The following is a 25,696-nucleotide window of genomic DNA, read 5'->3' on the forward strand; positions in this document are numbered from 1 at the left end:
ACTTAAGACTGGGAGAAACCACTCAGGGAAGTACAGGAGAGGCCGATGACCTCAGCAGAGAGAAGAGGAGAACCTTCTGGGGTCAGAGGGGCAGCTGGGTGCAGATTTCATCCCGAGCTCATTGACGAGTGTTGGTTCTCATCTGCTCTGGGTTCTGGACTGCGGGGCGGCCAGACCTGCAGGGTCTTCCCAGGCTTCCTGGTGGTCAGGGAGAGGGTGGTTTACCCTCTGAGGCCCCCCAAGCTGTCGGGGCAGCTGGGGACACCTCCTGCGTCCATCATGCAGTCCCATGGTGGGGTCAGCAGCTGTCTGAATACTCTGACATGAGGTGGTTTCACCATCAGCCCCTTTGCTGGAGGAAGGGAGATGCTGTGAGGCTGATGGGAGAATCACAGTAATTAGCGGCAGATAGACCGTCACGCGTTAGATGGGCAGGCCCGCCTCACTGCCCGGTGGAGCGGCATGCAAGAGCTTCTGGCCACCTCTGCAGAGCTGGGAGCCCCAGAGACGCGCTTCATGTCCGTACTGGTCTCCCAATTTTGATGAGGGCTGATAGCATGGCCTGGTGTTCAGCCCAGAGCTAGGAGCTAACAAACAGGACTGTTCTAGAAACTGAGACTCTGGCAGGGAAACTGCTTTGCCCCAAGTGTCACAGCGAGTTGGTGAAGGCGAGAGGCAGGGTTCCTGCCCGGGTCAGCCTGACCCCAGAGCTGGGTCACCCTCACAGGGGAATCTCAACACAGCTGGTGCCGTGGGCTCCTTTTTCCGGTACCACCTAAAGAAATGGCCCCCACCCCTCCCGCTTGTAGAGTTTGTTCCAGGGTGACAAGGTCTGGCCTGTCCATCGGTATATACCATCTGATCATAGACCGACCCAGGAAACTTTGCAAGAAGGTTGTCTCAGGACCCATTTAAAAATGAACCGTATTGAAGTATAATTTACGTATGATAAAATGCACCCGTCTTCAGTGTACAGTTTGAAAGTTTTGACAAACGTATGGACTTGTGTAACCACTGCCCCGATCCATGCATAGAGCCTTCCCATCACCCATGAAAGCTTTCTTGTGCCCGTCCCAAATCGTTCCTGCTAGACCCAGGCAAGCACCCATCTGCTTTTCATCAATATCAATTGATTTGTGTTTTTTAGAGTTTCGTAGAAATGGGATCATACACATATAGTTTTGCACAGTCATGTCTTGAGATTCCCCCAGTGCTGCTGTGTGACGGAACCTCTTTCTTTTTCTTGCCGAGTGTAAGAAAAAGGGTGTCTTAACTCAGTCTTTTGTTCGTGGGCATTTGGGTGGTTCCTAGTTTGGGGTTACTATGACTTAAGCTGCCAGGAGCCCTTCTAGGCCAGGGTTTGTGTGAACACACGTTTCCGTCTCTCTTGGCTAAACACCCAAGAGTGGGACCAGTGGGCTACATGCCAAGTGTGTGTTCAGCTGCTTATAAGAAGCAGACCCATCTTATGGATGAGTAAACTGAGGGCCAGAGAGAGAAAGCAGCTGACCTGGCACACCCCGTGTGAGACAGTCCAGCCCGGGGCTTCTTACCTCATCATCCACTCACCCAACAAATTTCCCTTCATTCATAATATTTATTGGCACCTGCGTAATACACCCTTTGGGCTTCCAGCGGTAAAAAATCTGCCTGTCAGTGCAGGAGACGCCGGAGACTCGGGTTCAGCCCCTGTGTCGGGGAGATCCCCTGGAGGAGGAAATGGCAACCTACCGCTGTTCTTGTCTGGGAAATCCCGTGGTCAGAGGAGCCTGGCGGGCTGCAGTCTGTGGTTGCAAAGAGTTGGACAAGACTTAGCAACTGAGCGCACACACACATGCGCCCCATTTATTTCACTTAATCCTCCCGACAATTCCTGAGGCCAGATCATAGAAACATTCTCATTTCCCAGATGGACGGAGGCCCAGAGAGATGGTGCTGTGGCTGAGACTCAAACTCAGATCTCTGGGCCCTCGCCTTTCACTGCCCCAACTGGAGACGCAGGGAACGCCAGACCCGCCCCCCGGCCCACTGCCAGCTGACTGCCGCGCTGCTTCCTGCTGACTTAACCTCGGAGGCTTTTTAAACCCATCTCCATGCAGCCACTCCTGATGGATCGGGGTTGGCAGGCGAGAGGAGACCTACCAAAACCAGCCCTGGCCCCGGCCCGTCTCAGAGTCCAGGTCCGCCTGGCGGAAGGCCCTCCCCTGGCGCGAACGCGAGGCGGAGCCGGGAAGGACTCCGAGAACCTCTTCTCCTTCCAGGCAGGACCCCGGCCTGCAGGTGGGGCCGTCCCTTAAGGGGCTGGAGAGGAAGCAGGGCAGGGCGGCCCACTCGCTCGAACAGCGCCATGTGACTCTGAGGAGCCATCAGGAGCTGCACTGCCGTTTCACGGGTCTCCCTCTCCCTGTGTGTCTCCCCGCCTCCGTGTCTTTCTGTGTCTCCCTGGTAGCCTCTATCTGTGGTCTCTGACTGGGTCTGGCTCTCTCTCCCCGTCTTCAGAGCCCTGTGCTTTTTCTGGTTTGCAAGCATATTTCCATTTGTCACAGATTCCCGGAGAAAAAAATCACGGACCATTCGTCTCCAGTCCAATCTGTCATGAACATTGCCAGTAGAAATAACTGACACAAAATAAAACTGACATTGGCTAAAACTGTGCACAGTAAAAAAAAAAAAAAAGTAGTTATTGATCTAAAAATTGACAGAAGAATCAAATCTCCATGCCAACATTAAGATCTGCAAAATTCTGACCCGATAGAATTGAAATGGACAGAAATCACGGCCGGAACGGGGAATCTGAGGCGGCAGAAGATGCTGTGATCAAGTGGTGTGTGCTGTGGGCAAAGGAACTGATTGATGAGTCAAATCTTCATTACAGGTTTTAATTAAGAAAGACTCCGTCTTGATGAAATCGACCTCAGTAAAGCAAAAACGGCAACAGAAACCGTGGAAGTGGCTTAACTGCGCTTTGTAGAGGATTAATCAAAGGTTTAAGTGGGGTCTTCGAGGCTCGTGCCAGGAAGCACTTCCTTATGTTCATCACATGGTAAAATTTGTGCTTTTGTGTCCAAGATGGCCTTGTCAGGAGTCGGTATGGACCGTGCTGTCTGCAGGAAAGACCATGGTGCACTGAGGCTCCGTCAGTGCAAAACAAGAGAGGTGTCTGTCCTCCGTCTACTGGTGCTCAACTTTGGCCGTACCCTGGCCGTAGGGCACCTTTGAAACGTGTCTGATGCCCTGACTTCCTCCTTCCTTCAGTGGCTCCTGGCTGCTGCAGGTCAGCATCCTCTCTCGAGGCCCGGCACTTCTGCCCCCTCCATTCTCCCATCCCCGCTTCCCTCTGCCCTCTCTGGGCTCCAGCCACGCAGGCCTCCTGTGTGACCTTGTGTGGGCTACCTAACCTCTCTGTGGCCCTGTCTTTTCATCTGTCAAATGGGAATAGCAGCACCTGCATGAAAGTGTCATCATGCGATAATCCACGTGGATGCATAAAGCCCCAGAGCCAAGCCTGGGGAGCACCCAGGCGTGTTCATCCTTACTCTCACCCCAGACCCTTGCCCATGCACTTCTCTCTGCCTCTGGGGCACAGGGGGCTTCCCTGGGGAACTCGCACTAATCCTGTGGACCTGGCCCAGCATCCTCTCTCCAGGAAAGCCTCCCTTTGCCCCCTCTCATGCCCTGAGTCCCACAGCAGAGGGCTGGGACTGCCGTCTTTTTCTTCCCAGCATTGCCCCAGGGCCTGGCGCTTAGCAGGCGATCAGCAATTCAGGAGCTACTGTGGGGGTAGCCCACTCCCTCCCGTGGTGACGGGGTAGCAACTGACACGGATTGGCGGCATCCACGCGGCTCTGTCTTCCATGGCCTCGTGCCGAGGGTGGGCTTGAAGCTGCCCCGCTCCCGTCTCCTCCATCCCCACCTGGACTCTGGGGAGACCGAACACGCCTCGGCAGAAGCCCGAGCAGACGCCTTCCTGATGGCAGCCTCTTAACTGCTTCCTCCTCATCCTTTCTGTTTTCCTTAAAGGGCAGTCACCGAGCCTGGCCTCCAGAGTGGACACACTGGGCCGCCAGCCCCTCTGCGATGGGATTTCACCGACTCACCCACTCTGTGTCACGCTCCCCTCCAGTATCACCCGCATCCAGAGTGGCACCCGCCGGCAGGACTTCCTTCCTTAAACCCCCAAGGTCATCCTTTAGTGCACCGACTCGGACTGGATTTGCTGTGGGCCGGCCACAGTGCCGGGGGTCCCCTGGGCACTTTTAACCATCGATGGCCCAGCTTGCCAACTGGGGGCTGGCTTTCTAGGCTCCTCTTCCCAACACATGGGTGTTTTAGAGGTTGGTGTGGCCTCAGGACCTTGGGAATCAGAATCTTCAGGGTGCAGGGCTGGCGGGGGCATGTTTAAAATGCTCATCCCAGGGCCCCAACCCAAGCCTGAGGAATCAGCATTGCTGGAACTAGAAGGGAAACTTAACATTGTAGAGACTTCCCTGGTGGTGCAGTGGCTAAGACCCCACACTCCCAATGCAGGGAGCCCAGGTTCGATCCCCAGTCAGGGAACTAGATCCCACCTGCTGCAACCAAGACCCAGCACAGCCAATAAATAGGTGTGTGTGTGCTAAGTCGCTTCAGTTGTATCCGGCTCCTTGAGACCCTGTGGACAATAGCCCTCCAGGCTTCTCTGTCCCTGGGGTTCTCCAGGCAAGAATACTGGAGTGGGTTGCCATTTCCTATTCCAGGGGATCTTCCCGACCCAGGGATCGAAAGTGTGTCTCTTGCATCTCTTGTGTCTCCTGCATTGGCAGGTGGGTTCTTTACCACTAGCGCCACCTGGGAATAGATGCATAAAAAATGTTAAAATAAAGAAAATTGTAAAATATGCATGCGATTGTAACACAGAAGAGGAGGAAAAGATGATGAAAAGTGAACACCCTTGTAACCACCCTGGTTAAGAAATTTCTATTTCTTTCTCTGTGGGTTCATCTCAAGCTGCATCTCCCTCACTCCACCCAGAGGTATGCACATTCCTGACTTTCTGGACGATCGTTCTGTTCGTTTTCCTTGCAGCATTACCCCTTGTAAATATCATTCCATGATGAAGTTTGTTATTGTTTGTTCTTGAACTTCACATAAACTGAGTGTGTATTCTGTCCAGCTCCTCTCCCTCAGCACCAGGTTTTGGAGCTCCTTCACTGCGGCCCGGGTAGCAGCAGTGTGTGTAGTATTCCTTTGCTCGACTGCCAGATTGTTTCCAATTTTTGACTTTTATGAGAAACTTCTGCCCTGCGTATTCTTGACCCTGCCTCCTGATAGCCTGGTGCACACATTTCTGTTGGTTACACACCTTCAAGTTCAGCTGCCAGCCCGTAGGGTAAGCATATTCTTAACGGCTTTATCGAGGTATGTTTTAGGATATGCATATTTAGAGAGAGACGGCCAAACTCCTTCCCAAAGTTGTACTGCTTTACATCGCCACAAGCCACATGTGAGTTCCAGTGGTTCCACATCCTCAGCAACACTTGTTGTCGTCAGACTTCCTTCCTTCCTTCCTCCCTTCCGTCTGTTCCTCCCTCCCTCCCTCTTTTCTTACCTTCCTGCCTGAACCTTTATTTCTTATCAACCTTCCCAGGAGATTCTGAGGCCCTCGGAGGGAGGTCTCAACGCTTGGTGTGCATGAAAATCACCTGGTGAGCTTTAAAAAGGCAGACCCTGAGACCCCTGCTGGATCACTGTGAATCGGAGCCCCCCAGGTTAGAGCACAGGCATCCAGTCCCTCTGAATCTGCGCTGCCCCCGACTCCCGCCCCCCACTGGAGCACAGACACGGGCGGTTTGAAAGTCGAGCTTCCCAAGGCGTCTTTAGGAGCGTCCCCTCCACCAGCTCCCCTTCTCCAGGCTGTCGTCCAGCTTATTGACCAGCCGTTCACGAAGACCCCTCTCTCGGCCTCAATCTCTGGCTGAAGGCTGTGGCTTCTGTCCAGCTGCTGGTCTACTGCCCCTGGGCTCTGGGAGGCATTGAAGGAAGCTTTACCGCTGTGTGGACAGCGTCTCTGAGGCTCTCCTGGTTCCCAGGGTGACCTTTTCAGACCGGTCCTCAGTGGTCGCTGTGCCTCTTCCATGGGCCAACTTTAGGGAGGTAGGATCCGACAGGTCACCCCTTCGGGTGACACCAGGGTTTGCAAACTCATATGCCTACAGGTTTCGTTCCAATCCCAAAGAAAGGCCATGCCAAGGAATGTTCAAACTACCGCACAATTGCACTCACCTCACATGCTAGCAAAGCAAAGCTCAAAATTCTCCAAGCCAGATGTCAACAGTATTTGAACTGAGATGTTCAAGCTGGATTTAGAAAAGGCAGCGGAACCAGAGATCAAATTGCCAACATCCGCCGGATCATAGAAAAAGCAAAAGAATTCCAGAAAAACTTCTGCTTCACGAACGATGCTAAAGCCTTTGACTGTGTGGATCACAGCAAACTGTGGACAATTCTTCAATAGATGGAATACCAGATCACCTTACCTGCCTCCTGAGAAACCTGTATGCAGATCAGGAAGCAACAGTTAGAACCAGACATGGAACAATGGACTGGTTCCAAATTGGGGAAGGAGTACATCAAGGCTGCCAAACATCCTGGGATGCATAAGACAGCCCGCATCATAAAGAATCATCCTATTCAAAATGTTAGTTGTGCCAGGGCTTGAGAAACCCTGATCTGACAAAGCTATCTCCATCTCAGCATACATAACAATTTTGTGTCATTTCAAAAGCTAAACATTTATTTTGCAGCATGACTTTATGCTAAGTTACACCTCAGGCTGGGCACCAGCTTTTTGTCATTGGTTAGTTCCTCCAAAGCGGTGCTTCTCTGATTGTCTGGTGAAGGGCCAGCATTTTCTTCTTCTTCTTCTTCTTCTTCTTTTTAATCTATGGGATATTGATACATTTAAAAAGTACATGTGTGCGTGCGTGCTAAGTTGCTTCAGTTGTGTCCGACTCTGTGTGACCCTCTGGACTGTAGCCCCCCAGGCTCCTCTGTCCATGGGGATTCTCCAGGCAAGAATACTGGAGCGGGTAGCCATGCCCTCCTCCAGGGGATCTTCCCAACCCAGGGCTTGAACCCAGGTCTCCTGCACTGCAGGTGGATTCTTTACCATCTGAGCCACTAGGGAAGCCCTTTAAAAAGTACATTAGCAATGAATTCTTGAAAAGTGAAAGAAAACAGCACACGGAAAAGACAGCCCCTGATCAGGTGCTTTGGGTGTTGTAGCAGCATTGAGCTGCTAACCATTTATTGTTTCCGAACTTTTCTGTTGTTGTCCATCGAGAATTCATTCAAGGGCAGGCCTGGGTCCACAGGCTGCACTTTACATGGCTCCACTCTCGGTCTGGCTGAGGCTGCAATTGCCACAACACCTCCATTCCTGACCCCGGGTGGTCCAAATACCCTCAAGCTTTCCGTACACCCAGGGGGGCCACACCGACCCCCCAGGTCCTGGTTCTGACCTTCGGCTACTGCTGCCTCAGGGTAGGGATCACATCCCTGCCCACAGGGGTGGTCTCTGCCCCCATGAGGCCCATCTGAGTTCAGGCTGGGACACAGTAAGCCCTGGAGACTGATGCAGGGTGGCAGGCTTGACTAAGATGCTGGCCAGGAAGAGGCAATGGAGAGGGTTTCATCGCACAAACTCACACGTCTCCCAGTCGAACATCAGACACCTTTGTCCTTAAAGCCTCCTCCCCGCCTTCACCCCATTGCCACAGTGCCTGTTCCCATGGCCCCTACTTCCCCCTCCACAGACTCAGCCTTCTGTGGTCTGCCCTGTGACCTCTGACATCCTGAGACAGCTAGTTCCTCGCTCACTCAGCTTCCAACCGCATGGGTTCCCTTCCTGGTCCACAGACACGCCAGGTGCCACTCTGCCGCAGGGCCTTTGCACTGACTGCCGCCTCTGCCTCCCTCGGTGATCGGCCCGGCTGGGTCCCCTGCTTCCTTCCTGCGTGTGAAGACTTGCTCAGAGAGGCCGCCTCCCCTACACAGGCCGCTCACCCGACTCTCATTTTTCTTCGATGTGCTTCTTTCCACCTACGTTAGACTGCATCTCTATCCGCCTTCTTGTATGTGTCTCCTAGTGCATACAAGCTTTATTCATTGCCTGAGCATGAGCGCGGCTCAGCATGTCTTCAGCAAGGGAGTGAATGACTGCTGGGAACGCATGAGGTCTGGGCAGAAGTGCCACTGGGTTATCACTGCTGTCGTCCTCCTTATTCTTCCTTCTCTGCCTGAGCCTCAGGCAGAGAAGAGGCCCCGGCAGCTCCAGGAGTGAGGTGCCCTCACTCCTAACCTCTTGCTCTCTGCCCGCATTCCCAGGACACCACGTGATCTGCAGCCCCGAGGCTGGCATGTCCCCAGGGAGGGGCCTGGCACTTAATGTCCTCGCGGCGGCTGGCTGCCTCCCTCGGCTGGAACCCATGCGGAGGCAGGGGACTCTGAATCACTGGCTCCAGGATTCCTCTCGGGGTGCCTCCTTCTTCCTCCTTGCAGAGTTTTTCAGTGCCCAGGAACAGATCAAAAGAGAGCTTGGAACTGAGGGTTCTGGGTTCGAATCCCAGCTCTGTCCTCATGGCTCGGTGATCTTGTGCAAATACCCGCAGCAGCCTAGGAGAGGGACTGAGAGGATGCATCGCCCCCAATCCAGTCCCTGGGAGCCCAGGGGGCCTCGGGTTGGCAGAGAGCAGGAAAGCGCCTCCGGGCCGGGCGTGCCTCGAGTCCCTCACTGAACAGGTTATCGTTGAGCGCCTACTGTGTGCTGGGACATGCACCCTGCCCTAGTGGAGCTGCCATTCTAGTGTGGGAGACAGACGATAAATAAGAAATACCAGTACAGAGTGGCTTGTCAGATGATAAATGCTGAGGGAAGAAAACAAGGAAGGGAGTAGGGATGCCGGGGGGTGAGATCTGCACCTTTCAGTAGATGAAAGTGAACATGTGAATCGCTCGGTCATGTCCAACTCTCTGGACTCTCAGTCCAACCCTGTGGACTGCAGCCCGCCAGGCTCCTCTGACCATGGGATTCTCCAGGCAAGAATACTGGAGTGGGTTGCCATGCCCTCCTCCAGGGGATCTTCCTGACCCAAGGATCAAACCTGGGTCTCCCTCATTGCAGGCAGATTCTTTACCATCTGAACCACCCAGGAAGCCCCTTCAGGAGATGGAGGAGGTGATTTTTGAATAAGGACCTAAAGGGGAGAGGGAGGGATGGAGCTGTGCAGACAGCAGGCGTGGATGTGGGTGGGGGGATATTCCGGCAGAGGGCACTTTGCAGTGAGTGCAAAGGCCCTGTGGTTGAGGGCCTGGGTGGGCGTTAGAGTCAGTGTGAAGAGTGGAAGGAGATGAGGCCAGAGGTCACAGGGGGCCTTGGCCTGTGGAGGAATTTGGGTTTCATCTAGCACCCTGGGAGTCATGGGAGGATATAAACAGGGGAAAGATGAGATCTGATTTCTGACTGCCTCAAGGTGGGCAGGTAGAAGGCGGGTTAGGAAGGATAGGGAAGGGAAGGCAGGGGGACCAGGGAGGAGGCTGCCACTGCTGTCTGAGGAGCAACGCTGGCAGCTGCACAGGGATGGGGGAGGGAGTAACGGGGTGCCGAGGACTGTCCGGTTGGTCCAGCAGGGTGAAGAGAGACGTTATCCAGGGCTGGAGGAGCCAGGGAGGGCTTCCTGGGGGAGGTGATCCATGAATAGGGGACGTCGGGAGGTGGAGAGGGGGCCTTCCGAGGAGGGGGCTGTGCAGTTAACGAAGGACAAAAGCTGGAGGACAGAGAGCAGAGGCCGGGATGAGGAGGGGCACAGGAGGGGAGCCCAGAGAAGCGGGATGGTCAGACTTCAGGAGGGTGCCTTGTCCATTCATTCAAGTGAGGTCCTTTGGGAACCACGGAAGCTTCTCAGGAAGGACAGACGAGTGATGGTCATTTCATAGATTATTGGTGGCGAACAGATCCTCAGAAAGGGCCATCCCCCTAACTTTACCGTGGGGAAACAGGCCCAGGGCAGACAGGAACTTGTCCTGGGTCACATGGTAGCCACAGGACTGCCTTGGGAAGACGAGTCTGGTGGGACTGAGGGCAAGCGTGGGAGACTCAGGGCTATGGAAGGGAACTTCTGGGAGACACAGACTGCTTGGCGAGAAACCAGTCATTCCCGCTGTGCCTTTCGACCTGGCCCGGGGCCCACGGGGCCCTCCTTGGCCTTGTCCTCGCCCTAAGTCTGATGACCTGTGGCTTGGGGTTCCCTCGCCGCCGTGGTTTCTGTGCCTGTCACTCGGACGCGGTCCCTTGCTGGCCGGTGGCCTGTGGTCAGGTCCCAGCGAGGCGTGGTCCCACGGTGAGTGCTTTGTGGCCCTGGACCCAGCACGCTGGAGCTCCAGGGTTCCAATCTTGTGTGCCCTTGTGGCTGATTACCCCGTCCCCCGTGTTGCGTGGCTCCGTGTCCCTGTCCTGGGGGCAGCTCTGTGCCCCCGTGGGCCATCACCCGGCTTCCTACCGTCCTGGGCCCTGTTTCCCACGCGGTGGTGGCTTGTTCGAGTGGCCAGAGCCCCAAGACTTTGCTCAGATTACTGATACCTCTGCCCTGAGGAAAAGTGGGCAGAGAGAGGTCACCCTGGCTGGGCCAGTCTCTCTGTGGACAGCCCAGAGGGCTCCCTTGGGACGCACTCCCCCTTTCTTTATCTGGCACCCCGCCCCCCACCAGGGCCATCCCTGGGTGTTGCTGGAGTGTGTGGTTACTGCCTGCATGGGGTTGGGGTGGGCGTGGGTAACAGGGCTTGGTATTTCTGGCCCCACTGTCTTAGTCCATTCTGGCTGCTGTAATGAAATACGCTGCCTGGGTAGCTTACGAACAACAGAAATGTATTTCTCACGGTTCTAGAGGTCGGAAGTCCAAGATCAGGTTCCAGGGAGGGCCCGCTTCCATAGCCAGCACCTTCTTGCCATGTCCTCATGTCGGGGGAGGAACAAGGGACTCTCTGGGATCTCTTTTACTTATTTATTTTAAAATGTTATTTATTTATTAGCCGTACTGCATGCCATGTGGGATGTTCGTTCCCCAACCTGGGATGAAACCTGTGCCCCCTGCATTGCAAGCCCAGACTCTCAGCCACCGGACACCAGGCGAGTCCCTGGAGTCTCTTTTATAAGAGCATTGATCCCATTGACCACAATCACCTCCTGAAGGCCCCACTTCCTAATACCGTCACCCTGGGTGTTAGGTATTTAACGTAAGAATTTGGGGGGAATACAAGCATTCAGTCTTCCCAGGTGGCTCAGTGGTAAAGAATCCGCCTGCCAATGCAGGAGATGTGGGTTCGGATCTCTGGATCACGAAGATCCCCTGGAGAAGGGAATGGCAACCCACTGCAGTATCCTTGCCTGAATTCATGGACAGAGGAGCCCGGCGGGCTACAGTCCGTGGGGGCCACAGAGTCCGATGCTGCCGAGAGACTGAGCGTGTAGCGCAAGCATTCGGTCTGAAGCTGCCACTAATGAGCTCTGTGACCTCCAGCCCCCTCCTTCCTGTGTGCTTGAGGTCGGGGGTTTGGGGTGAAACTCACAGACCATGCCAGTGATGGGTGGATGGGTACAAGCCCCTGTACCCCTCCGTGGGGGCTCCTGGTCTTCTGTGTGCCAGGCTGGGGGATACAGACCTGCAGGCCGCCCCAGGAAGGGTGATGCCTGGATGTGGCTGCCTCCTGGGGCCTCCCACGGGCTCCCCCAGGCCATGATGTCATCCACCTGCAGGCTCGGGGCCACTGAAAGCAGACACACAGACCCGGATGAACCTCCCCACCCTCCCAAAATGCCAGGTGCTGCCCCCGCAGTGGCCAAGGAGATGCAGGGCTTTCACAACCCCGGAGGGCCCCGCCCTGGGCTGCGCGCCTGAAGGCACGGTCACAGGGAGGGGCACACGGTGGGAAGGGCAACGAGGCTGGGAGCCCTCATTTTGCCACATTCGCTGTCTTTAATCACACCTGCCCACACGCTCCCGCAGGGACCACGACAGAGGCGTCTGTGTTTGGAAGAGGGTTGGCTTGGAGCCTGCTTGTGGGGTTCAGGCTCAGAGCTGCACCCCCCGCCAGCCCTTTGCCTAGCTCTCCACCGGGTATCTGGGACTAATCTTAGCCGCACATCATGGGCTCGTGGGGAGGGTTGCTGTGTGCAAAGGCTGGGGAGGTCTTGGCTGCTGTTGTTCAGTCTCTCAGTCGTGTCCAACTTCGCGACCCCATGGACTGCAGCACGCCAGGCTGCCCTGTCCTTCGCTACCTCCCGGAGTTCAACCAAGTTTATGTCCACTGAATCGGTGATGCCATCCAACCATCTCATCCTCTGCCGCCTTCTTCTCCTTTTGCTTTCAATCTCTCCGAGCATCAGAGTCTTTTCCAAGGAGTCAGTTCTTTGTATCAGGTGGCCAAAGTATTGGAGTTTCAGCATCAGTCCTTCCGATGAGTATTCAGGCTTGATTTCCGTTAGGATTGACTGGCTTGATCTTGCCATCCAAGGGGAGTATCTTGTGCAGAGTCCAATTAAAACTTTGGTTTTATTCAGATTTTTCAAACAAGGTATAGTCTGAAAGCAGACACCTGGCAGGTAATAATAAGGGAGGTCCCTTTCACAGCGCCCTGACTGGCCCAGGCTAAGTTGCTGCAGTCATGTCCGACTCTTTGTGACCTTATGGACTGTAGCCCGCCAGGCTCCTCTGTCCATGGGATTCTTCAGACAAGAATACTGGAGTGTGTTGCCATTTCCTTCTCCAGGGGATCTTCCCGACCCAGGGATCGAACCCAGGTCTCCTGCATTACAGGCGGATTCTTTACCGTCTGAGCCACCAGGGAAGCCCTGACTGGCCCCAGACCCGCGTTATTTCCTGAGGCCGTGTACTTGGATGATGGGATTCCCACTACATGGATGAGGGGAGGGCGGGATTTGAACCCGGTGCTTTGGCCGCTAAAGCTGCCCCCAGGCTGTCCCCTCCCGGGGACTCGGTGGACAAGCCTGGGGAGGAGCCCTGGAGGTCAGGCTGGGGAAGGCATGGGTGCTGGTGGGGGAGCCCTGGTGGCTCACGGGACCGACCATAAATGCAGCATCTCCATCACCTCTGCCCAAGCACCCCAGGACTTAATCTGCATGCTCGTTAATGTCCTGCCCAGGCGTCTGCTCCTAATCATTGCGCTGTGAGGGCAGTGCCAGGACTATTAACAGGCATGCCACCTGTTTCCTGGCAGGTGGCCCTGTTGGCACACCTGTCGGACAGCCGCCCCGGCCCTACCCAGAAAATGCTTGATGGCACTCTCTTCCTTGACTCAGGAAAGTTGAGGAGCCATCAGATGGATAAGCTGCTCGCCTGGTGGGCTTTGAGTCCCCCGTGGGGCTGCTTCTGGCCCAGAGTGGGTCTGATGAGGGTGGACGGCAGAGGGTCGGGGGAGAAGGTCGTCGGCTGGGTCATGGTGGAGCCTCTCCCCTGCTACTTGGAAGCTGTGTGATGCTGGAACAGTCACTGTCCCTCTCTGAAAATCCGTGCCCTGACTAAAGTGAAAAGTGAAAGTGAAGTCGCTCAGTCATGTCCGACTCTTTGCGACCCCATGGACTGTAGCCTATCAGGCTCCTCCGTCCATGGGATTTTCCAGGCAAGAGTGCTGGAGTGGATCGCCATTTCCTTCTCCAGGGGATCTTCCCGACCCAGGGATCCAATCTGTGTCTTCCGCCTTGCAGGCAGATTCTTTACCATCTGAGCCACCAGGGAAGCCCTTGTGAACCCCCCACTTCTTTTTATTTTACATTTCAGCGTTTCATTTACTTCTAAATGGCACTGATAGCACAGGAATACCCCCGAGGCATTTTAGGGGCAGATCTTCAGCTTTTTTTGTTTGTTTGTTTCATATGTATCTCCAACAAAGTCCTTTTCTTATATATAATTAAAATAACAGCATCAACCCAACAGAATTTCTTCACATCGTCTCCTGTTCAGTCCTTGTGCTATTTCCCCTCTTCACCTCCCAAGTGTCTTTTCACACTTGGTTTATTCAAATCAGGGTCCAACCAGGATCTTCGAATCTCATTTGGTTGTCAATCTCTCAAGTCTCTTTTAATCTTTCACAGTGCCTTTCCGTCTTTTTTTTTTTTTTCACTGTAATTATGTGTTGGCAAAACTGGGTCATTTGTCCTGTGGAACGGCCTCATGGTGTCATTAATACATTCTTCAGTCTTTGTACTTTCTATCGACTGAGATTTGGATCTTGTTGTTCAGTTGCTCAGTCATGTCCAGCTCTTTGCGACCCCAGGCACGGCAGCATGCCAGGCTTCCCTGTTCCCCACTATCTCCTGGAGTTTGCTCAAACTCATGTCTGTTGAGTCGGTGAGGCCATCCAACCATCTCATCCTCTGTCGTTCCCTTCTCCTCTTGCCCTCCTCAATCTTCCCAGCTTCATGGTCTTTTCCAGTGAGTCGGCTCTTTGCATCAGGTGGCCAAAAGATTGGAGCTTCAGCTTCAGCATCAGTCCTTCCAATGAATATTCAGGACTGATCTCCTTTAGGATGGACAGGTTGGATCTCCTTGCAGTCCAAGGGACTCTCAAGAGTCTTCTCCAACACCACAGTTCAAAAGCATCAATTCTTCGGCACTCAGACTTTTGGTCCAGCTCTCACATCCGTACATGACTACTGGAAAAGCCATAGTGACTATATGGACCTTTGTCAGCAAAGTGATGTCTTTGCTTTTTAATACGCTGTCTAGGTTTGCCATAGCTTTCCTTCCAGGGAGCAAGTGTCTTTTACTTTCATTTCTGCAGTCACCATCCGCAGTGATTTTGGAGCTCAAGAAAATAAAATCTGTCACTGTTTCTACTTTTACCCCTTCTATTTGTCGTGAAGAGATGGGACCAGATGCCGTGATCTTCGCTTTTTTGAATGTGGAGTTTTAAGCCAGCTTTTTCACTCTCCTCTTTCAGGTCTGATTTTGCAGGCAAAGCAGGTGGTGCTGTGGGCTTCCTTCCACATGCTATCAAGAGGCCCGCATGCCAGAATGTTCCACTTTTGGTGACGCTAAGATCACTTCAGGGGTGCAGGCGGTGTCTGCCTGGCCCTGCTGTCACCGGTCCTGCTCTGCCCTCCCTTGATGCCCAGCGCCGGATCCCTGATTTCGTTAGGGCTGCAAAAAGGCGGCTTTCCGGCTCTGTGTCTCTTCTGCACCCATTTGCAGCAGTTCTTCTGTAAAGAATGACGTCCCTCATTTGGTTCCTTTCGAGTACCGTTCATACAGAAAGAAGGGATAAATGCTTCATTCTTTACCTGCATCTTCTGTTCATAGGATAATCAGTTGTTGCCTTGAGTCCCTCGAAAGGAACTGAGGAGGCTTTTCTTTCTTTTGAGAAGCGTGAACACACGGATTTTTGCAGTTTTGCAGTCATTGTTCTTTCCGATGCTCAGCTTGGCCCACATGTGGCTGGTGGGAGCCCTTCAAACCGGCTCCTGTGTCCTTTCAGCCCTCCCTATTAGCCTTCAAGCATGGCCATGTGTGTGTGTGTGAAGTCGCTTCAGTCGTGTCCAACTCCTTGTGAACCTGTGACCGTAGCCCGCCAGGTTCCCCTGTGCATGGGATTCTCCAGGCAAGAATACTGGAGTGGGTTGCTGTGCCCTCCTCCAGGGGATCTGCCCCGACCCAGGGTTCCAGGCTGTATCTCTTATGTCTCCTCCACTGGCAGGCAGGTTCTTTACCACTAACGCTGCCACAAGCCCGTCCTTACTTTACAGCAACACGAGATGTGCCGGGCTCGTCTTGCACCGGTCCTGGAATCAGCCTCTCTCTGAGGAGCCCTGGGGACCCTTTTCCTGGGAGAAGGTATTTAGAGACCACAGTCTGGGTTCTGAAGAGACCACTCTCTTTAGAACTGGCAACGTCTCCCTCTGTGCTCACATACCCCTCACCCTGCTCCATTCATTTCTAGCATTTTTCGCCTTCTATTCTAACATCCTGGGACGTTTACTCTGCCTTCCCGCTAGAATGATAGTGCGGTGAAGACTGGTTCTGATGGTGGCTGGACCTCCCGGCTTGGCATTCAGAAGGTGCTTAATAGAACGCTGGTTGAAAGAGTGAATGGATGGATGGATGGATAGCCACTGTCCTCTCCCTCCGCCCTGGTGACTCAGATGGTAAAGAATCTGCCTGCAGTGTGGGAGACCTGGGTTCAACCCGTGGGTTGGGAAGATCCCCTGGAGGAGGGCACGGCAACCCACTCCAGTATTCTTGCCTGGAGAATCCCATGGACAGAGGAGCCTGGTGGGTTATACTCCATGGGATCTCAAAGAGTTGGACATGACTGAACAACCAACAGTTTCACTTTTCACTTCACTTCCTCCCTCCACCAGCCTGGAGAAGCGGTTAAGAGGGTTCTGGCCACCGCCCCCCTCCCCCCACCCCCCACAACATTGCCATACAGAGCCTGGGGGCCTCTGTCTTATTTAGATCAGCAGAGCTGGGCAGCAGAAATGTCACACCACTTGGCCCACGGGGAAGAAAGGGCCGGGCTGAGAAGATTAAAGGCATATCTGATGAGATGTTAATTTGCTCAGGGAAGCGGGTGGGGGTAAAGCAGGTGGGGGTGACAGCAACCCGCTGCCTCTGGGGCTTCGTGAGGCTGAGGCAGGGATGAAAAAGCAGAATCCAGGGTGGAGCCCAGCCTGGATCCCTCTGCGGTTGGTTTCCTTCTCTGAGCCCATCTCTTGGGGGTCTGTTAGCTCATTTTTAAGGGAAATCAGGTGGCCCTGTGTTCAAATCCTGACCTGGCTGCCTCAGTGGCTGTGTGACCTTAGGTGATGGGAGGAACGTCTCTGGGCTTTAGGGGAGAGGAAGTGGGACTCACAGGGAGGGTGAGCCCAGGGAGGACCGTGGACTTCAGCCCAAGAGGCCAGAGAACAGGAGGGACTTGCTTGGGGCCACCCTGTAGCCCCAGATGGCTGGAACCTGGACTCAGGCCCCCTGGCTCCCCACCTGGGCTGATCTGCTAATTTTTTTTAGAAATTTATTTAGTTAGTTGTTTTTGGCTGGGCCAGGTCTTCGTTGCTGTGCAGGCTCTTCTCTAGTTGGGGTGTGCGGGCTTCTCTTTGCGGTGGCTTCTCCTGTTGCAGAGCACGGGCTGTATAGCGTGTAGGCTTCAGTAGCTGAGGCGCACAGACTCAGTGGTTGTGGCGCGTGGGCGTAGGTGCTCTGAGGCATGTGGGATCTTCCCGGACCAGGGATCAAACCTGTGTCCCTTGCATTGGCAGGCCGATTCTTTACCACCGAGCCACCAGGAAGCCCTCTGATCTGCCCTTTCACCGTTGGTCTCATCTCCTTTAGGGGCTCCTGCGCTCTCCCACACTCTCCCTCAAGCTACCGTTTCTGCAGAAGGAGCCCTGTGAAAATTTGGGGGAGGGGGCACCTGACAGGAGCCGCTCAGATAACACACAAGTTCTCGACGGCCAGAAACCAGAACGCCCCAGTGTCTCTTTTCCACTCCTGCCAGTCTGGGGACTCCTGAGCCAGCGAGGAACCCATCATCCAGTTTCGACCTCCTTCAGCTCAAGTCTAGGTTTCAGGGCGACCACTGAAGGCAGAGTTTGGGGAGCATGTCAATCTGTGTTCTGTTCACTTGTTCATTCATTCATTCAGTGTTGGCCAAGTCCCTGTTCTGCCCTGGAAGCTGAATGAGGAAGGCACTGGGTGGAGTCCAAGTCACCAAAGATTCAACCCAAACTCGCTTAAGCCAAGAAGGGAATGTATTGGCTAAAGTAACAGAAAAGCGATATTACTGACGTCAGGCAGGTCATCATCAGGGTTGGATCAGTTTCACGGCTCCCATTTCCATTTTGGCGTCACAGTGGCCACCAGAGACTCCAGCATGACTCCACTTCCCCGCACACCCTGCAATGGACAGAATTCCCCTTCCCAGGACTTTGATCAGGTCCCAGGACTTGGGTCGTGTGCTCACCCCTGAGCCCATCACTGTGGCCGGGCTAGGAGAGTGCTGGTTAGCGGGCTCTGGGTCAAGGTCCCTCCAGGAGCTTGCGGTGGGTAGGGGGGCAACCTCCACCCAGGCTGAGTGCAGGGGAGGAGCAGCCCCCCCAGAAAAGTGGGGTGACGCTGCTGGAGGAAGAAGGAGCAGGAAGCAGAAAGAGCCGGAGTCCAGGCTGACACCAGCTCTCCGAGAGCTTGTGGTCTAGAGGAGAAGTTGGACTGTGCGTGGTGAGAGGTGTTGAGCATCTGCCGTGTACAGATGCTCCAACTTGTGGGATCACCACACAGAGCAGAGTCCTGTCCCCAGGGTTCCGATAGGCAGACTCCGGGTGAAGAGCGTCTTCCTGGGTTGGGTGGTCTCAGAGGGCAGGGACCACGTGCTCCTCGATCAGCTCCTGGGGTGACACCTGACACGGCTCCAGGACCTGGGCCCTCTGACACCCAGGGAGTTGCCTCCCAATCGCCTGCGAGTGGCTGGGCCCCAGTGACTTCTGAGTGGAGTCCATGCCCCTCTCGATGGGGGCAACCCACGGTACTTTGAGCTTGGGGTGAGTTGGGAGATAAGCCCACTGAGGCTCTCAGTGGGGTGCACCCTGAGTCAGGATTCGAACCTGGGCCTGCCCATCCTCTGAGGCTGGAGCTCTCTTTTCTCACCTGACTCTGCACAGCTCTGCCAGAGACTTGCTGTTTGGCTGGAGGCTGGGCCTCCCTGCCTGTGGGCAGCCTTGCGGTGGAGTGGGTCGATCTGAGATGGGGGCGCCCTACACCCTGCCCTGTGTCTCAGGAAGCAGCTGTGTGATCCCCTCACATGCTTGCTTCCATCTTGCCGGGCTGCCCTGAGCGGCCCCTACCACCCTCGCCTTCAGGATGAAGGGAGGGAGACCCCACCAGATGCAGTAGAAAGGACCCAGGCACGCTGGCCTCGCTGAGTTGCCCCCACAGGGCTTCCCCGAGACCACCAGCAAGAGCCTCCCAGTGCACTGGGCTGGAACCCACACTGGGGGAGGAGGGGGCACGCTCTGAGTCTGCGGCCTGCTCTCTGTCAAAACTGGCTGATCTCTAAGCTTCAGGGAGGCATTAAGGCGTGACAGAGCCGAGTGGAGACTCCTGGGTGGAATCTGAAGGACGGGGGGATCACTGAGGAGGGCATCAGTGTCTCACTGGGTGAGTCACCTCTGTTAGCTGCAGGGTCTGTTGACTCAGAATAATTGCCCTGCGCTCCATCCATAGTGGGGGCTTCCCAGGAGGCTCTAGTGGTTAAGAATCCGCCTGCCAGTGCAGGAGACGCCAGAGAAGCAGGTTTGATCCCCAGGTCAGGAAGATCCCCTGGAGAAGGGAATGACTACCCATGCCAGTATTCTTGCCTGGGAAATCCATGGACAGAGGAGCCTAGCGGGCTCCAGTCCGTGGGGCTGCAAAGAGTCGGACAGGACTGAAGCAACTTAGCTCGTGATTCCCAAGAGGGCATCTGGCCCTCCCTGTGAAGGTGTTCTGTGGCCTGATTCATCGTGGCGGCCTCAGTGGTTTGCAGAAAGGATGGAGGAAGCAGGAGCCGCCCTGATGGGGAGGGGCCCCACCTGGCGTCCATCCCATCTCTGCCACGCATCTGTTCTGTGACCCTGAGCCCCCTGCTGCCCTTCTGCCTGGCTCCAAGTGTAGTGCTGGGGTGGTTAGCGAGGAGGCTAGCTGTATGAGACAGGAAGGGACACCAGATGCATCTGTTGAGCTCTTGCTGAATGCCTGGAGCTCTCACAGGTCTCCATCAGCACCACGCGCGCCGCCCTCACCCCAGCCAGTTCGGTGGGGATTCTCTTATTGCTCAGTGTTACAAACCTGGCTAAGGTAGAAGCTGGGAGTGAGGCGGTGGGGCCTCAGACTCAGCATTCGACACCCATGGCTGTGAGATGCCTGTGCTGACCTCAGGGGATGCAGGATGAGAGGACCCTGTCCTTGTCTGGAGGGGCTCCCAGGCTTGGAGGGGGTAGACAATCTCAACCTAGTATGCAAAGCATTACTGGAGCCCAGCAGGCGGGTGGGGATCTCTGAGCAAACCTCCCTGGGCAGAGACATCTAGGAGTGGAGGAACATTCCAGGGAGTGCAAAGGCCTGGGGGCATCAAACAGACCCTCCACCTGGGGAAAGAGGGAAGGGGATTGGTAGATTTGGGCAAAAGATGGGGTGAGCAGGCAAGGTCAGCGCTTTGGGAGGATAGAGGAGCCGGTGGGCCGGTGAAGGTTTGCTCCGATGTCGAGGGTCTCCCCGCCACTCCGCCCCCCGCCCCCCCAGGAGCCACACTCTCCAGGCCGGGCTGCGGGGGAGGAAGGACCTCACTGATGGCACCGCTGCCGGCTCCGGGGAGGATTATCTATTTTAGCAACCGGGGAGGGAGGAGCAGGGAGTGCCCAGCCTTTGCCAGAAGCGCAAGCCGCGCGGAGAAGCGCGGAGGAGCGCGGAGCCGCCGGGCGGCCGGGCAGCGGGGCCCCGGGCCCAGGGCAGGCAGCGCGATGCTGGCCGTGTCGCTCAAGTGGCGGCTGGGCGTGGTGAGGCGACGGCCCAAAGGTACGTGGCCCCGGGGCTAGGGCTGGCCCTGGGTCCAGCTGGAGGGCGGCGGCTGAGGGGCCCCCTCCCCACCCCGTCCCCCGGCTCCGCCTTGCTCTCGGCTCTGGGGTCTCGTCCGGGAATCTGCGCTGTGTGACTCGGCGCCCTGCCCTGGCTGGCTCCCCGAGTCTCCACCTCTCCACGTCTTTGTCTGAGTGTCCGCTCTTCTCTCCGCCTCTGTCTCTTCCGGGTCTCTCGCAGTCCCTCTTGGTCTGGTCCTGTCTCCTCCCTGCGTCTCTCTGACCCCCCTCTGGCCTCCTGTCCTCTCTCCTGCTCTGTCCCCGCGTCTCTGGGTTCTCTCCTGGCCTTTCTGTGACTGTCCACCTTGCTCCACTTTTCTTCCCCTTCATCAGCCATGTCCCTGGTGACTTTGGCTTTTCTCCTGATTCGGGGCATGGGGCTGCGGGTGGAGGTGGACCAGCAGAGAGAGTGTGTGTGTGTGTGTGTGTGTGTGTGTGTGTGTAGGGTGAGGGGCTGTGTGGGGGGAGTTGGGGCTGGGGGCTGTGGGCAAATGCAGGACTGGGACCCGAACGAGGCTGAGCTCCAGAAGTGGCTCTGGCAGGGCGGGCGCGGAGGAGCGTCTGGAGCAGGGAGTCCAGCCCTCCAGGCCCTGTGACCCCAGGCCTCGTCATGGACGTGGGATGGGGTGGAGGGCGTGGGTTTGCAGCCTCTGTGCTCCTGGCCTCAGAACTCAGGATAATAGTACTTTTCAGAAGGAGCTGACTGTGTGCCAGGCATCGGGCTAACCCTTTAATTCCTCCCTGTGGCCCTGCACAGTCGGCCCTATCCTCACCCTGAGGTGCACAGGGGGAAACTGAGGCCCAGAGAGGTTAAGTAACTTGCCCGTGGCCACACAGCCGACATGCGGAGGGTTTCTCAAGCCAGCTCTGAAAACTGTCAGCAGCATCTTTTTCCAGATGCTAAGGGGCCTCCATGGGGGGAGGGGCTGCCTCAGGAGTGGCCAAGAGGTGGCAGGGTCCGTGGGTTGGCAGAGTGGGTCCTGCACTGGCCTGTGGGTGGCTCGCTGGCGGTCTGACATCCCAGAGGCCCCTGAAATCCCCTTCTGTGGGGGCAGAGCAGCCTTGATAGGGACAGGACCTCCCCTGGGGCTTCCCAGACGCTGGTCCCCAGGGGAGAATCCCTCCCCCATCAAGGCTTTTGTCATCTTGTTCGGTACCACAGCCACCCCCACCCCGAGAACCCAGGGGGCTCCACCCAGGCTGGAAGGAAGGACAGACCCAGCCTGACCTGCATCTGATCTGAGTGTCCCCAGGATTTGGAGAACAGCCAGCTTCATGCTGCGGATCCAGTTCTGGGTCCTGGAGGTGCAGAAAGTGCTTGAATTGTCCCCGACAGACCCAGCTCTTACTTCTGCATGGCTGGCTCAGAACCTCAGTTTCCCTGTCGATAAAAGGCACCCAAGGAAAGCCCGCCCTTCCGAGACTGCAGTGACGATTAGAAAAGACTGGGGTGGGGCTTGGCACCCAGGAGACCCCCCTGGTAATCTTGAATTTCATCTTGCCATCTGCGGCCCAACTTCCTCCTCCCCCTCCCCCCTTGCCCCCACCCCACAAACACAGGGACCCCAGGGTGGTTGTGTCTGGGACCAGCAAGCCCTTAACGGGAAAGAAGCAAAAAAGGCAGAGGGAAGCATGGCCTAATTGCTGGAGGACAGATTGCGCTGATGGGTGCCAGGCTTTGTGGCATCTCCCCACGCCTTTGGGGGTGCTCGAAGGAGGCCTAGGGACCTTGCTCGCCGGTGTTATGAGCCTGCACATCCATTTAAAACAGGAATTCTTGGGGAAGAGGGATTCAAGAGGTTGTGGGGGGAGGGAAGGCGTTTCTCTTTTTTTCCAAAACATTGTTTTAAATGTGTGAGGACACGTCTCTCCACCTCCAGCCCTTTTTTTTTTTTTTTTAACATAGATAAACCTATTTCCCATCTTTCCTGGGTAAGACCCCCAAGCTCCTCACCCTGTGATTGCTTAAGGGGGGCGGTCCCTGGGCCTCGTGCCATCTGCAACCGCTCCTGTGTCTCCCAGAATGGGATTTGAGGCTTGGCTTAAATTGAGGAGCCATGCTTCCTGCCGGGGCTGGGACTGGGGAAAGATGGGGTTCAGACCCGGCTGGCACCCCATCTCTGTTGCAGCCTGAGAGGCCAGGGGAGCCCCTGCTGTGTGCACCCAGCGTTGGGAACACCTCCAGGATGCTGGATGCTTAGTGTCCTCCCCGCCCGCCTCAGTCCTCACAGTAGCCTTGGCTGGTACATCTGGACAGTGGGGGCCGGGGGCCTGCAGAGCTGCACTCTGACCTGAGTGCTGGACTCTGAGCGGAGCTTGAGCCTCTAGAGGCATAAAATGGTTACATTCAATTCAAAGAGATGTAGTTTGATGTGTGCTGATGTAAGGGAGGCAGGAGACACAAGTCTTGGAGCCATGGGCCAGGTTTAAGTCTCAGGCGTGCCACCAGGGCAAGTGTCTTTACCTCTCTGGGCCTCCGTTTTCCCATCTGTGAAATGGGATTAATATTGGAACCTTCCTCTCTGAGTGGCTGCAAGGACCAGTAAGGTCATACTTTCAAAGTGCTAGGTGTCACTTGCAGTTCCTGACTCGGGGCTCAGGCCCAGGGAGAAACGACGTGTAGATGATGTCGGAGCATGGTGGGGGTGGGGGTGGCTTGATGTGGGGACGGACAGGGTCCTGCTCATGCCTGGAGAAGGAAGCAGTGATTTTCTTGTGAGAGGGGAGGAAGGTCACAGAGTGGGGTTTTTAAGGATGAGTAGGAGTTTTCCAGACAGCTAAGGGAAGAAGAGAGAATTTGGGCAAAGAGAACAGTTTGTACAAAGATCTGCCTCAGAGAATCGGTCAGGAGACTTTGGTCAGCATGAAGGGTTTGGGACGGAAGGGAGCTGGGGCAGAGCAGGTGGGAGACCGTGGAGCTTGGACTCTGTCCTGGGCGCAGGAGATGCCATGGAGGGTGCATGAGCAGCAAGGAATAGAGGCCAACTGTGAGTGTTAGGACGGGCTCTGGGTACTGAGCAAACCACAGGCGGGGATGTGGGGAGAGAGCTGGGGGTGGAGGGGGTGGAGGGGGAGTTGATGGTTGTCGAGGCAGGAGAATACCCCGAGCAATTCACTCATTCACGGGATACCTGCTGAGCCCCTATTCCGTGCCACATACTGTTCTAGGCCCTGGGGGTAAAACAGGAAGACTAACAGAAATCCCTGCCCTCGTGGAGCTGATGTTTCTAGGAGGAGGGGCAGCTAAGGAACAAGACAGATGAGGGAGATATATGGTGGTGCCACGTGCTGGAAAGAAAGACGAGGCAGGGAAAGGGCATGAGGGTCAGTGGCTAGCAGGGTACACTTTCACAAAGGGTGTGGGGCGAAGGTGACCCTGGGACAAAGCCCTGACGCAGGGGTGGGAGGGAGCAAGGGGACCGTCCAGGGGAAGAGTGGCTGGCAGAGGCCGCAGCCAGGCCAAAGGGCCTGGGGTGCGGACGGCTTGCGTGTCCCCAGGCTGGTGAGGCTGGAGCAGGGGCGGTCAGGGCGGATGGTGAGGAGGACCCTCTGGTGTGGCCCCTGCGGTGCTGGGGGAGCCAGGGGCAGCTCAGGGATGACGAGGTTATCAAGGATAGCAGTGCCCCCCGCCGGCCGAGCGGGGCCTCTCCCGCGCGCGTGCCCTCCCGAGCTCTGTCTGCCCTCGCCCCCTCCGTGGCGCACATCTGTGATGAATTATTCACTGCTTCCTCTCCCTCCGTAATGAGTCTCTCCTCTGTCTGCCTCTCGCCTCCACATCCGGCTCCCGGCGCTTCTCACGCTGCAGCAGCTGCGCTGGGGGTCTCGGATCTGACTCTCAGTGTGGGAACAGGCCTCCCGCCTCCAGTGCCCAGACAGCAGCCCACACCCCCACGCCCCTGCCCCGCCCCACCCAGCCAAGTTCAGACTAGCCAGGGTGTCCCGAGTCCCCGGGGATTTCTCCCTCCCTGGGGGCAGAGAGGGCCAAGGATGAACTCTCAGCCGGGAATAATTCCTGGAGCCCCCGCAGCCAGGAGTGAACCTCTGGACCTGTTCTATGTTCTCCAGGCCTTTATTGAGCACTTGATGTTTGCTAGGCATTGTGTTAAGTGCTTCCTGTGTACTTTCTCATCCTCGCGACAATCCTGTGAGCTGTGAACTAAATTGCCCCATTTTACAGGTGAGGAAACTGAGGCTCGGGGAGGATGTGACTTGCCAACTTTCCAAGGTCACACAGCTGGGAAGGAAATGGTAGTGTCTGTGTAACCCCCTACCCCCACCCCCATCCCCACCCCCAGGCAGTCTGACTTCCAAGCCCAAACATCTCGCCACGGGCGTTTTTCTCAGTGGTCAGTTATCTGGCCTCTCAGCCAGGATCAGAGGACCCCTCAGCGTACAGCTACTAGTCTGTCTTCCTCAGGCTCTCCCCCAGGTTCTCCCCACTTCCTCTGCTCCCCCCCGCCCCAGGACGGCCCTGCAGAGACAGTGACGGGGTCCCCCATGGCTCCCCCTCCAGACCGAGCACCAATGCTGATCGGGTCAGCCCGTGTCCCAGCGTTGTCTCCGTTTGTCGGCTTGAACGTTTAGTCCAGCAGGACCATCTGCCTGCTAATCGCCCCGATGATTGTGAAGGCTGCCGGCCCCTGTCTCCTCGCTGGGGAGACGGGATGGAGCAGAAAGAATGGCCATCACACAGGAGACCCCGCTGCCTGTGGCCCTGGAGCCCTTCCCTGCTCCCCCTGGCCGCAGTTTCCCTCTGTGCCCCCACTCGGCTCCCCTGGGGCTGGAAGTCTCGTCACCCTGCTTCCCATCCGCCCATGGCTCTCCTTGGGCTGACCTTGTCCCTCCAGCCCCCGCCTTTCACTGACTCGGCCCAGGTGATGGTGACTCATAAGTGCATGTGTGGGAAGGGGGGCGGGCACCCACCCGGCAGCCTCTTAGAGCCACACAACCGGGGCCGCTGGGGTCCCTGCAGGTGACCTTGGGGACAGTCCTTGCTCGTTACCAAGGCTCGGTCCCCTGGTTGCAAAACAGTCCGTCAAGGAA

At 56.1% G+C, this 25,696-nt stretch overlaps 1 protein-coding gene across 4 annotated transcripts in view; it reads left to right on the top strand.

Annotated features, from left to right (window-relative positions):
* Positions 1-25,696, top strand: part of GRIP2 (glutamate receptor interacting protein 2) — a 103,869-nt gene that overhangs the window by 21,062 nt on the left and 57,111 nt on the right. The window contains exon 1 of one of the 4 annotated variants that reach the window (XM_061397236.1): positions 20,314-20,594. The exons of 1 other annotated variant lie outside the window; for it this stretch is intronic. In XM_061397236.1, coding sequence (XP_061253220.1) covers positions 20,369-20,594 — 226 coding nt within the window. In that variant the 5' untranslated portion in view covers positions 20,314-20,368. Of the gene's footprint in view, positions 1-20,313; positions 20,595-25,696 lie in introns of those variants that run through there. 2 more of the 4 variants (XM_061397233.1, XM_061397232.1) reach the window with 2 other exon arrangements.

This window comes from Bos javanicus, chromosome 22, assembly GCF_032452875.1.
Source record: "Bos javanicus breed banteng chromosome 22, ARS-OSU_banteng_1.0, whole genome shotgun sequence".
In the NCBI taxonomy this organism is placed as follows: Eukaryota; Metazoa; Chordata; class Mammalia; order Artiodactyla; family Bovidae; genus Bos; species Bos javanicus.